This window comes from Corapipo altera, unplaced genomic scaffold (genome assembly GCF_003945725.1).
Source record: "Corapipo altera isolate COAL_440 unplaced genomic scaffold, ASM394572v1 156, whole genome shotgun sequence".
NCBI lineage: Eukaryota > Metazoa > Chordata > Aves > Passeriformes > Pipridae > Corapipo > Corapipo altera.
In genome coordinates, this window is record NW_020885153.1 from 1 (window position 1) to 12,892 (window position 12,892).

Genomic DNA, 12,892 nt, shown 5'->3' on the forward strand with positions numbered 1-12,892 from the left:
TTGCTGTGCCCGGGCTGTGTTTGGGGCACTGCCAGGCTGGGGGAGGGTGGACAGAGCTCGGGGGGGGGGAACACAGAGCCCTGGAGGGAGGATCCCCGAGCCTGGCGTGGCCCCCAGCACCCCCCGTCTCCCCGCTTGTCCCCCTGGAGATGTTTCTGCATGGGGGGGTGCACGGTTTTGGGGGGGGCGGCTGGAGCCTGGCTGGGGGCGAGGGGGGCTGCGAGGGGGGCTCAGGCGGCCGTGGGGGGCTGCGGGGGCTGCACTCTGCAATAGCTGCATGTGGGGAAGGGGCTCCCCCCGCTCTCTCAGCCCAAATCTGCTGCTCTGGTCCCAAAATCTGCCCTTTTTTCCCCCCAAACCTTCCCTTCTGGCAATGCCGGGGAGGCTGCTCGTCGCTCCCCCCGCACCCCCAAAAGGCTCAGCCCCCTACCCAAGTTGGTGGGACCCCAAATCCTGCCCTCCCCAGGCAAGAACAGCAGGGATACTGAGGCACATGGGCCCCCTATTCCCACGGGGGAATCCCCCCATTCCCCCTATTTCTATCAGAGGAATCCCCCCACTCCCCCGTTCCCACGGGGGTCCCAGAGGGGTCGAGCAGAGAGAGAGGGTGGGACGGACGGACGGACGGACGGACGGACAGCGCGGGCATTCCGGGGTCCGGGTGGGCACCGACCCTCTCCCCCGCTCCCCGCAGGGTTCTCAGTGGACTCGGGCGCGGGGCTGACGAGCCGGGGGGGGGGCTGAGCTTTGTCACCGGCGCCCCCCGCGCCAACCACACCGGGGCTGTCGTGATCCTGCGTCGCGACAGCGCCAACCGCCTGGTGCCCGAGGCGGTGCTACCCGGGCCGCAGCTCAGCTCGGCCTTCGGGCACGCCCTGGCCGTGCTCGACCTCAACAGCGACGGGTGAGCGCGGGGGGACCCCCGGGAGACCCCCCCCGACAGAGTCCAACCCGGGATCCCCCATTCCCCAGGACCCCCGGCCCCACCCATTCCCAAGGCCCCCTCAATCCCTGGGATTCCCCCCCCCCAGGACTCTCACCCTTGAGCATCCCCCCCGATCCCCAAGGACCCCCCAATCCCTGAATCCCCCCAAAATCCCAGTGCCGTGTCTGGGGGCACCGGGACACTTTGGGGGTCACCCAGGAGGTGACAGACCCGTGTTCCCTCAGGTGGATGGACCTGGTGGTGGGGGCCCCCCACTTCTTTGAGCGCCAGGAGGAGATCGGGGGGGCTGTTTATGTTTACATCAACCCCGGGGGGCTCTGGGATGCTGTGACCCCCCTGAGGCTCAACGGCACCCGGGGGTCCATGTTTGGCACCGCCCTGAGCACAGCCGGGGACCTCAACCATGAGGGCTTGGGGGGGGGGGGGGTTGGGGGGGGATCTGGGGGAGTTTTGGGGTCTCCAGGGGCTTAGGATGGTGGAACTGGGGACTTTGACCATGATGGATTTGAGGATGAGGGGTTTGGGGGGATTTGGGGTCCCCAAGGGCTGGGGGTGTTGCCATTGTGGACCACAAACAGGATGGTTTTGATGGTGAGGGATTTGGGGGGCTCTGGATACCCCAAAAACTGGGGATGGTGGCACCAGGACCTCAACCAGGACAGATTTGAGGGTTTGGGGTTCGGGGGGTGGGGTTGGGGTCTCCAAGGGCTGGGTATGGTGGCACTGGGGGCTGTCCCCCCGAGAGGGTCCCGGGAGGGCTCTGTGCCCCCCCCCAGCTGCCGTTGCCCCCCCAGACCTGGCTGTGGGAGCCCCTTTCGACGGCGCCGGCAAAGTGTTCATTTACCACGGGAGCGCCCTGGGCATCGTGGCCAGGCCGGCCCAGGTGAGGGAGGGACTGTGGGGAGGGGGCTGCTCTGGCAGGGCCCCCACGGGGTCCCCTGTCACCTACCGGTGTCCCCAGGTCCTGGACGGGGAGGCCGTGGGGGTCCCAACCTTCGGGTATTCCCTGTCGGGGGGGCTGGACGTGGATGGGAACCTGTACCCCGACCTGCTGGTGGGGTCCCTGTCTGACACCGTGGTGCTCTACAGGTGAGACCCCATCCCCGGGACCACCTCTGGGAGCCCCTGGCCCCAAGGACCCCTGAGACTGAGCATCCCCCCCAATTCCCAAGGATCTCAATCCTTTGGAGCTCCCCATCCTCCAGGACCCCCATTCCCAAGGAGTCCCCAACCCTGCACTGCCCCCATCTCCAGAGAACCCCCAGTCCCAAGGATTGGATCCCCAAGGACCCCCCACATCCCTGGGCATCCCCCCCTCCCGGAGGACCATCCATCCCTGAGGACCCCCACCCCTAAGGAGCCCCCGTCCCAGGGCTCCCTCAACCCCTCCCAGAGCATCCCCCGCCCTGGGGGTCCCTGCAGAGCTGGGGGTACCCTCAGGAGGGGGGTGCCCGCTCTGGGATCCCGTTTGCCCCCGGCAGGGCCCGCCCGGTGGTCCACGTGTCCCGGAACGTGTCACTGCTGCCCCCCACCATCGACCTGGAGCAGAGCAACTGCCACCACCGGGAGGGCGTCTGGTGGGTGCCCGCGAGTCCCCTGCACCCCCTCCCCGGGGATGGGCCCAGGGGGCCGCTGCCCCCCGTCTGACCCCGTGCCCCCCCCAGCGTGGAGGTCCGAGCCTGTTTCAGCTACACGGCCAGTCCTGCGAGCTACAGCCCCCGCCTCGGTGAGACCCCCGAGGGACCCCAGCCCCGGGAGCGTCCCGGCCCCGAGGATCCCCAGCCCCGAGGACCCCCAATCTCTACTGCCTCCCCTCCCTGAGGCCTCCCCTCCCTGTGCCCCCAGAGCTGGAGTTCGTGCTGGACGTGGACACCGAGCGCCGGCGCCGTGGCCAAGCCCCCCGGGGGTCGTTCCTGGGCCGTGGCCCCGCAGACCCCGAGCACCAGCTCTCTGGGACCCTGGAGCTGCCCCGGCAGCGCAGCCGGGCCTGTGTCACCTCCACCTTCCAGCTACACGTGGGTGCTGGCCTTGGCCCCATCCTCATCCTCAGCATCCCCATCCCCATCCCCATCCCCATCCCCATCCCATCCCTGTTCCCATTCCCAATCTTCATCCTTCTCATCCCTATTCCTGTCTCCGCCTTCATCCTCATCATCCCCATCCTTGTCCCCCTCCTCAGTCCCACCCCACGGCCCCCTCCAGCTGTGCCAACACCTCCCAGGTCCCTGAGTCACCCCTGACCTTCCTCCCTCTGTCCTCCTCTTCCTCTTTGTGTCCCTCCAGGACGGGATCCGGGACAAGCTGCGGCCCATCGTTGTCACCTTGGCCTATGGGATCCGGGGGCCTGGGGGGCACCGGGGGGGGCGGGGGGCTGTGCTGCCCCCCCTTTCCCCCGCGCTCAGCCCCCACCAGCCCAGCACCCACCGCGCCGAGGTGGGCACTGCCAGAGACCACCGGCCTGGGGGCCTGTCCCTCCCAGGGGTACCTGGGGTGTCACCCCCATCCCACCTGGGGGCCACCTGGAGAGTCCCCCAGTCCAACCTGGGGGTTACCTGCAGTGTCCCCCCCATATCCCAGGGAGTGCCCTGTTCTACTCAGGGGTCACCTGTACTGTCCCCTGTGTCCCCAGGGGCACCCCATCCCCCCCGGAGCCCCCCTGAGTGCCCCCCGTGCCCCCCCAGGTGCATTTCCTGCGCCAGGGCTGCGGGGATGACAAGATCTGCCAGAGCAACCTCCGGCTGCACTTCCAGTTCTGCGCCCGCCGCGGTGACAGCGAGTTCCTGCCCCTGCCCAAGTGAGGGGGCTGGGGGGCAGTGCCTACCCTGGCGGGATGGGGGTGTGGGGCGGATGGTCCTGGGGGTGTGGGATGGTCCTGGGGGTGTGGGATGGTCCTGGGGGTCCGGGGTGTGTGGGATGGTCCCGGAGGTGTGAGACGGTGGCTGTGCCCCCGCAGGGCCGAGGATGGCACTGCCATCTTCGCCATGAGTGACCAGAAGGACGTGGCCCTGGAAGTCCTGGTGACCAACGAGCCGTCGGACCCGGCGGAGCCGCAGCGGGATGGGGACGACGCCCACCAGGCCCAGCTCACGGCCACCCTCCCCCCGGAGCTGCCCTACGCGGCCCTGCGGCCCGACGAGGGCGGGGGGCTCGGGGTGAGGGGCCGGGGGTGTGGGGTGGAGAGGGGGCTGGGGGTGTGGGGTGGGGAGGGGGTTGGGGGTGCGGCAGGCCGGGGGTGCCCACAGGGGGGGTTCAATCCTGTGCCCCCCAGGACAAGCCCGTGCTGTGCCTCGCCAACCAGAACGGCTCCCAGGTGGAGTGTGAGCTGGGCAACCCCCTGAAACGCGGAGCACAGGTGGGCACAGCCCCCTCCCCAATCCCTCGCCCCTCCCACCCCCTGGCCTGGCCCCAGCACTCCCCCCTGTGCTCCCCCTGTGCCCCAGGTGCGGTTCTTCCTCATCCTCGGCACCTCGGGAATAACCATCCACACCTCGGACCTGGCCGTGGAGCTCGTGCTGTCCACGTGAGCGGGGGGGCGGGGGTGGAGACCCCCGGGGTTGGGGGTGGAGACCCCCGAGGTTGGGGGTGGAGACCCCAGGGGGTTTGGAGACCAGAGGCCTGGGGGGGTCTGGGGCCTGGAGTACCCAGGATTTAGGGTGTGGAGGCCCCAGGATTTGGGGCGAAGCCGTGGGGGCTTTGGGGGTTGGATCCACAGGGTTGGGGGAGTTCAGCCCCCCGCGCTGGGCTCTGGGCACGGCACGGGGGGGGGGTGCTGCCCCCCCCCGACTCCCCGACCCCTCCCCAGGATCAGTGAACAGCCGGGGCTGGAGCCGGTGGTCGCTCGTGCCCGGGTGGTCCTCGAGCTGCCCCTCTCCGTGACGGGGTAAGTGGGGGTCGGGACCACCCCAGGACCCCCCCCCGGGACCCTCTCCGGGACCCCCTTGACCCCTGTCTGTCCCCTCCCAGAGTGGCTGTGCCCCCCCGGCTGTTTTTCGGGGGGGAGGTGCGGGGGGAGAGCGCCGTGCGCAGGGAGAGCCAAGTGGGCAGCGCCGTCAGCTTCGAGGTCACGGTGAGTCCCCCGCCGGGTCCCCCATGGGAGAACTGGGAGTGGGGCAGGGGGTGTCTGTGGGCTGGGGGGTTCATGTGGGGGCATTTATGGGGTGGGGGGTATTTGTGGAGCGGGGGGTCCATGTGGGTGGATCATTTTGTGATGGGGGTTTTTTGGAGAGGGGTGTCCATGTGGGGGCACCTTTGGGGCAGGGCGCCCATGGGGGGCATTTATGAGGTGGGGAGCGTTTTGGGGTCTGGGAGGATCCATGTGAGTGGCATTGACGGGGTGGAGGGTGTTTGTGGGGTGGGTGGCACTCATGAGGTGGGGGTCTCGTGCCCCCTCCAGGTGTCCCACAGGGGACAGGCGCTGAAGACTCTGGGCTCTGCCTTCCTCACCCTGCACTGGCCCCACGAGCTGCCCAACGGAAAGTGGCTCCTGTACCCCCTGAGCCTGGAACTGGGCACCCCCCCCTGTGCCCTGCAGCCCCTCTGCCAACCCCCTGCGCCTCACCCTGGTACGGCCACAGGGCTGGGGGTGCCTGGGGGGGGCTGGGGGTGCCTGGAGGGTGTCAATGAGGGTGCCCAGGGGCAGTCAAGTGGTGCCCAGGAGTGCCCGGGGGTGCCTCGGGGCTGTCCAGAGATGTCTGGGGGTCTCTGGGGGTGCCCAGGTGTGCCCAAGGGTCCCTGCTGCCCCCCTCTTATTCCCCCCCAGGAGCCACTGGGACAAGGTGACCCCCCCCAGGCATCCCCCCCCCGATCCTGGTGGGTCCCAGCGCCCTCAGAGAGGAGGAGGAACGTGACACTTGTGAGTGGGGGGACACTCGCTTTGGGGGGGGCCCTGCTCAGGGAGTCCTGCTTTTAGGTGGGCCTGTCCAGGGGAGGGGCACTCTGGGGATGCCCCTCCTGGAGTGCCCCTATTCCAGCACGCACAGTCCTGGGGTGCCCCTGTTTCCGGTGTGCCCCTGCTCTGGCACATGCAGTCCTGGGGTCCCCCCACCCTGTGGTCCCCCCATTCCCAAGGCCCCCCAATTCCTGGAGTGCCCCCACCCCGGTGTCCCGTTTCAGGCTGCAGTGTGACACCCCCCCTTCCCCCATTCCCGGGGTCTCCCCTCATTCCCGATGTCCCGTCCCCCCAGGACTGTGCCCGGGGCACTGCCCGCTGCCGCCCGTTCCTGTGCCCGCTGCCCACCCTGGAGCGCTCGGAGCTGCGGGCGCGGGGCCGCCTCTGGAACGGCACCTTCCTGGAGGTACCGGGGCTGAGGGGGGATGGGGGGCAGCGATGGGTGGGAAGGGGGCTCAGCCCGGCCCAGACTCCCCCTGTTCCCACCAGGAATTCCTGGATGTCTCCTCGCTGGAGCTGATCGTCCGTGCCGAGGTTTCCGTCACCTCCCCCAGCAAGAACCTGGTGCTCAAGGATGCGGCCACACAGGTCTGACCCCTGCCCCGACCCCTCCGGGGCCCCCCCACTCCCCTAGACTCCTCTGACCCCCCCTGCCCCCCCAGATGTCGGTGTCCATCCACCTGGACCCGGGGGTGGCAGTGGCGGGGGTCCCGTGGTGGGTGGTCCCGCTGGCGGTGCTGCTCGGGATCCTCCTCCTGGCCCTGCTGGTCCTCGGGCTCTGGAAGGTGAGGGACGGATCCCCCTGACCTCCCCGGCCCCCGTGACCCATCCCCCTGTCCCCTGACCTGTCCCCCGGTGCCCCAGGTGGGGTTTTTCCGCCGTGCCCGCCGTGCCCCCCCGGCCGTGCCGCAGTACCACGCCGTGCGGATCCCGCGGGAGCAGCGGCGGCACCTCCTCGAGGGCAGGACGGGCACCATCCAGAGGCAGGAATGGGCCGCCAGCCCCGCCGAGCCCCTGGATGGACGCGGGACCCCCAGCTCCGCATAGACCCCCCACTGTGAAATGGGGGGTGGGCACGGGGGGCACGGACATGGAGTATGGGGTGTGGAACATGGGATATGGGATACAGGACATGGGTATGGGGTATGGGACGTGGACATGGGATACGGGACATGGGACATGGACACAGACAAGGGATAAGGGACACGGACACAGGATGTGGGACATGGACATGGGATACGGGGTGTGGGATATGGACACAGACAAGGGATAAGGGACATGGACACAGGATATGAAACATGGAATATGGCCATGGGACATGGACATGGAACATGGATACGGGATATGGGACACAGAACACGGACATGGGATATGGGACATGCAACACGGGATATGGAACATGGGACATGAAACATGGGACACAAACAGGGGACACAGGACATGGAACACGGGATTGTCCGCCCTGGCCGTGCTCTGGGGATGGCAGCAGGAACAGGGGACATGGACATGGACATGGAGCCTGGGAAATGGAACCTGGGACACGGGACATGGAACACGGGACATGGGATTTCCTGTCCTGGCCGTGCCCTGGGAAGGTCCCAGTGAGGCACCGGCTGTGCTGGAGCACCTGGGAATGTTTGTCCTGGGATGGGGCCATCGGGCCCATGGGGCACTTTGGCCCCACAGGTTCAGTTTGGTCCCAGGGGTCACTTCAGCCCCACATGAAGGGTTTGGCCCCACACGGGGTCTCAACCCCCTGGGCTCAGCTCGGCCCCACAGCAACGTTCACCCCAATAAAAGGTGCTGTTCCCCCACCGGGCCTGAGTCCTTCACAGCCTGGGGACAGTCACGGGGTAGGGGTGGGGGCTGAACCCCTGAAACTGCCCCTGGTTCATTGGGGGACTGGGGAGACCCCCTAAAACGGCCCTTAAATTGGCCCCTGCGTTATTGGGGTGTTGGTGCGAACCCCTGAAATAGCCCCTGGCTCAGCAGGGGCTGTAGGAACCTCTAAAAATGGCCCTTAAATTGGCCCCTGGCTCATGGGGGCTCATGTGGCTCCTGGCTCAGACACAAGAGCTAGTGGATATTCCAGCAGCCAAACTACACAGTTTTATTAACTAGATCGAATAAATTTGATCGGATCGATCGGGAAGTTCCAGGACCCCATGATGGGTGAGGGCACCCGCCATGATAAGTGTGGCGGTGGTGCCACTATGATGGGAACGGCCGCTTCAACGGCCGGAACAAGCTGTACCAGCCGGGACAAGCGGGCACGTCCCGTTCCCACCCTCGCGAGTTGGGCCCGGCCCGGCCCGGCCGCCCCCGGCCCGCCCTCATCTCCGTCTCAGAACGCGGGGAGCGCGGCCCTGCCCTTAGTCAAGATGGCGTCAGGCAGCAAGGGCAAAGGAGGAACCTCTCACATGGCGGCGGCCTCCGCGGCTTCGGTGACGTCACGGGCTTCCGGAAGGGAAGCGGCCATGGCGGCCCGGGGATGCCGGGGCTGGTGAGGCCTGAGGGGGAGTGGGGGGTCCGGGGGGGTTGGGGAGGTCCGTGAGGGGTTCTGGTGGCGACACGGGGCTGGGGGACGGTGGGAGGGGCATGAGGCCCGGGCCGAGTCCCCCCCGCGCCGACAGGTTGTGCCCTTTTCATCCCCCCCCCGTTGTCACCCCCCGTGTCTCCTCATGGCCCCCACACCCCCAGTCTGCCCCCCCGGAGGTGTGACAGAACCCCCCCCATGTCCTCATTGCCCCCTCCCCAATCCTCATTGTCTCCCAAATTCCTCCCGAATCCACCCCCCCCGGGGTGTGACAGCCCTGGGGGGGCACTGGGTGACACACCCACCTGCTGTGACCCCCCCAGAGACCCCCAGGACCCCCCCCAGGATCCCCCATGGCCACGAGTCGCTCGGAGGACGAGGAGTCCCTGGGGGGGACCAAAAGGGGCCCGGCCCCCCCCCCCCGGGGACTGTCCCCAAACGTCGCAGCTCCTCCAGGTACGGGGGGACGGGGGGGCTGGGGGAGCCTTGGTGGGGGTCGGGGGCGCTGAGAATGAGCCACAACGAGGGGGGGGCTGGAGGGGTCCCCTGGGGACTGTCCCCAAATGCTGCAGCTCCTCCAGGTACGGGGGGCTTTGGGGGTCTTGGGGTGTCTGGGACGGTCTTGGGAGGGGTCAGGGGGAGCTGAGAATGAGCCGCAACGAGGGGACACTGGGGGTGATGTGGTAGGGGGTGGGGGACGTGGGGGGGCACGGGGGGCCCAGGCAGGATGTGGGCACAGGGGGGTCTGGTGCCATGTCTGTACCTCCCCGTGCCCCCCCCTGCAGGTTCATCAAGAGGAAGAAGTTCGACGACGAGCTGGTCGAGAGCAGCCTGGCCAAGTCCTCGAGCCGCGCCAAGGGGGGCCCAGAGCCCCCCCCTCGGCCTGGCCCCGACCCCCCCCCGGGGGACAGGAGGAAGGTCAGGGCTGGGTGGGGACTGGGGGCAGCACAGGGACATTGGGGACACCCTGGGACCAGTGGGGGAGTCCCAGGGCAGGTGGTCCTGGGGCCATCCCGGGGTCACTGGGGACATCCAGGTTCATTCAGGAGCCATTGGGAGCCCCCAGAGCCCCCTGTGCCCCCCCCATGCAGATGTCGAGGGTGGTGTCCCCCCCATGACCCCAGGCCTGGGACCCCCCCCCATGGCTGTTGGGGACATCCAGAAGCCATTGGGGACATCCCAGCAGCCTGGGGACCCCCAGAGACCCCTCTAAACCTGTCCCTCCCTCCAAGGTGTCCAGGGCAGTGCCCCCCCCCCGCGGCCCCCGGGCCCCCCCCTGGGCTGCCCAAGAGGCTCAAGAAGAGCAAACAGAGCCCGGCGGTGCCGCGGGACCTGGGCCGCTGGAAACCCGCCGACGACCTGCTGCTCATCAACGCCGTGCTGCAGGTGGGCTGGGGGGCTCAGGGACCCCCCTCACCCGGTGGGGTTTGGGGAGACCCCCCAGACCCCTCCTCTGACCTGGGGGTGTTCCCAGACCAACGACCTCACCTCGGTTCACCTGGGGGTGAAGTTCAGCTGCCGCTTCACCCTGAGGGAGATCCAGGAGCGCTGGTACGCGCTGCTCTACGACCCCGTCATCTGCAAGTGAGAGGGCTCAGGGGGGATCCAGGGGTCTGTGGGGGGAGCTGGGGGTCCCTGGTCCCTGAAGGACTTCCAGGGATGCTGCTCTACAGCCCCGTCATCTGCAAGTGAGGGGGCTTGGGGGGCTTAGGGGGGATCCAGAGGTCTGTGTGAGGGGGAACCGGGGGTCCTGGGGGGTCTTAGGTGTCCCCAGAGGAGCTGGGATGTCCCCAGGGGGTGGTTTCAGGTGTCCCTGAGGAGTGTCTCAGCCCTCCCTGGGGGTCTGGGTCGTCCTTTGGGGTCTCACCTGTCCTTGGCAGGGTCTCATATCTGGGCTGTCCTTGGGGGTCTCGGGGGGGTCTCCCCCACGCTGGGGGTCCCTGGGGGTCTCACCTCCGGGTCCCCCAGACTGGCCTGCCAGGCCATGCGCTCGCTGCACCCCGAGGCCGTGGCCGCCGTGCAGAGCAAGGTCCTGTTCAGCAAAGCTGAGGAGCAGCTGCTCACCAGGGTCCCCTCGGTGAGTGGCCCCAAACAGCCCCAAAGAGTCCCCAAATGTCCCCTGACCCCCCAGCTGCTCATCAGGGTGGGATTGGGCACAGTGGGGGGTTCCCAAGTGTCCCCAAGTGTCCCTTTGTGTCTCCTCCTGGCCTCTCCTGTTGTGTCCCCTCACATCCCTCCATGTCCCCTTGGGTTTCCACGTTTCCCCTTGCGTCTCAAAGTGTCCCCCCACATCCCCCTCATGTCCCCTGTCCTCCCCAGACCCCCCAGCCCTCCCTGGAGACCTTCCAGGACCTGCTGCTCCGACACCCCGAGGTGTTTTACCCTTCAAGGACCCCCAAGGCCCTGCAGCTGCACTGGCAGCTCCTGCGCCAGTACCACCTGCTGCAGGACCAGACAGGTGAGGGGGGGGCCTGGGGGGCACTGGGGGGGGCCTGGGGGGTCACCAGCCCCTCACCCCCCCCTCCCACTCCCCAGTGCAGCCCCTGCCCAAGGGGGACCAAGTGCTGAACTTCTCGGACGCTGAGGAGATGGTGGATGACGGGAAACTCAGGTGGGGGGGCTTGGGGAGGTTTGGGGGGGCTTTGGGGGAGTGGGGGGAAGTAGGAGGTCAAGGGAGGGGCTGGAGATGAAGGGAAGGGGTTTTGTGGGGGCAGGGAGGTCAGGTGAGGTTTGGGGGGGCTCAAGGGAGAGTTTGGGGGGGCTGGAGGTGTTGGGAGCTCGAGGGTTTTGGGGGGCACAGGGAGCTCAAGGGAGGGTTTGGGGGGACTGAGGGAGGGTTGAGGGGGCTGGAGGCTGTTTGGGGGGGGGGGCTGGGAGGGGGACAGGGCCCCCCCTGGGGAGTTCAGGTGTCCCAGGGAGCCCCAGTGATATTTTTGGGGGGTTTGGGGTCCTGGGGGGTGGTCTCACCATCCCAACCCCCCTTCTCCTGGGCAGGGATGTGCGGGATGAGGTGCTGGAGCACGGTGAGTGTCCCTCACCCTCCTGAACCCCCCTGAGCCCCCCTAGACCCCTGAGGAAGGGGTGAGGTACCCCCCGGCCCCCCCAGGACCCTCTTTGCCCCCCCCTCCAGAGCTGACGGTGGCGGATCGGCGGCAGAAACGGGAGATCCGGCAGCTGGAGCAGGAGCTGCACAAGTGGCAGGTGCTGGTGGATTCCATCACAGGTGGGCTGTCTGTCTGTCTGTCTCCCGCTGTCCCTCTGTGTCCCTGGTGTCTGTCTGTCCCTGATGTTTCTGTGTCCCACTAATTCCCATTGTCCCTCTGTCCCTCCCTCTGTGTCTGTGTGTCCCCCCTTGACCCCCACTGTCCCCCCATTCCAGGGATGAGCTCCCCGGATTTCGACAGCCAGACCCTGGCAGTGCTGCGGGGGAGGATGGTGCGGTACCTGATGCGCTCCCGAGAGGTAAAACACCCCCAAATTCACCCCCAAACCCCCACCCTCCAAAATCCTCCCGGGGACCCCTCAAACCCCCCCCAAATCTCTCCCCAAAGATCACCTTGGGCAGGGCCACCAAGGACAACCAGATCGACGTGGACCTGGCGCTGGAGGGCCCAGCCTGGAAGATCTCCCGCAAACAAGGTGGGGCTGGGGGGGCTTTGGGAGAGTTTGGGGGGCTCTGCGGGGGTCAGGGGGGCTGCATTCCCCCCTCTCCTAACAGGGTTTACCTACCAGGTGTCACCAAAGTCAACCCCCCCCCCCCCAAACGTGGGGCCCCTCATGAGGGGGAGGTTCCTCTGCTCAGGCTTTGGGGGCCATTTGCAGCCCCCTCCTGCCCCCCCCGGGCCCCCAACCCTGGGACCCCCCTTCAGCCCCAAGGACCCTCCCCAGAATCAGGGACCCCCCTTGACAGAAACCCCCCACCAGAGGAGGTTCCTGTTCTCTCTTGGGGGTCGGGCTCTTCTTTGGGGGCCATTCCTGGCCCTCTCCTGCCCCCCCCATCCCCACCTGGATCCCCTCGGACCCCCCGGCTCCCCTGAATCCCTGGAATTCCCCAGGGGTGATCAAGCTGAAGAACAACGGTGACTTCTTCATCGCCAACGAGGGCCGGCGCCCCATTTACATCGACGGCCGCCCCGTCCTGGGGGGGCAACAAGTGGAAGCTCAACAACAACTCTGTGGTCGAGGTGGGGCCGGGGAGTCCCGGGGGGGCCCTGGGGGGTCCCAGGGGGTCCCAGGGGTCCCACCAAGCCCCGCTTTGTCCCCCCAGATCGCCAGCCTGCGCTTCGTCTTCCTCATCAACCAGGACCTCATCGCCCTCATCAAGGCCGAGGCGGCCAAGCTGGCCCAGCAGTGAGGGGGGTGAGGGGGGATTGGGGTCCCAGTTTGGTACTGGGGGGGGCTTGGGACCCCCCAGCACCCCCCCATCCCAAACTGCTTCCAATAAAGTCATCGCTACCCCTGGGGAGGGGCTGCTTGGGGCACCCCAAGAGCCAACTGGGACCCCCTCCAAAGATATTGGGGT

General features: G+C 67.8%; 2 protein-coding genes across 2 annotated transcripts; both read left to right on the top strand.

Annotated features, from left to right (window-relative positions):
- Window positions 1-694: 694 nt before the first annotated feature.
- Window positions 695-7,648, top strand: LOC113960581 (integrin alpha-7-like; the record flags this gene model as incomplete). The annotated part of the gene is given in 22 exon segments (XM_027670214.1): window positions 695-732; window positions 735-904; window positions 1,171-1,364; window positions 1,741-1,829; window positions 1,908-2,035; window positions 2,428-2,523; window positions 2,611-2,672; window positions 2,792-2,961; window positions 3,230-3,379; window positions 3,628-3,740; window positions 3,900-4,098; window positions 4,215-4,298; window positions 4,387-4,466; window positions 4,749-4,826; window positions 4,910-5,012; window positions 5,340-5,464; window positions 5,466-5,508; window positions 5,706-5,798; window positions 6,130-6,240; window positions 6,324-6,422; window positions 6,497-6,619; window positions 6,699-7,648. Coding segments are annotated over 22 exon segments (2,531 nt in total), but the record flags the coding sequence as incomplete, so codon positions are not given.
- Window positions 7,649-8,200: 552 nt separating this feature from the next.
- On the top strand, window positions 8,201-12,850 carry MCRS1 (microspherule protein 1). Its single transcript, XM_027670220.1, is given in 15 exon segments — window positions 8,201-8,337; window positions 8,694-8,826; window positions 9,156-9,288; window positions 9,603-9,756; window positions 9,845-9,954; window positions 10,339-10,447; window positions 10,690-10,828; window positions 10,906-10,981; window positions 11,365-11,393; window positions 11,501-11,593; window positions 11,750-11,832; window positions 11,922-12,009; window positions 12,426-12,511; window positions 12,513-12,554; window positions 12,638-12,850. Coding segments are annotated over 15 exon segments (1,374 nt in total). The 5' UTR covers window positions 8,201-8,325; the 3' UTR covers window positions 12,725-12,850.
- The last annotated feature ends 42 nt before the right edge of the window (window positions 12,851-12,892 follow it).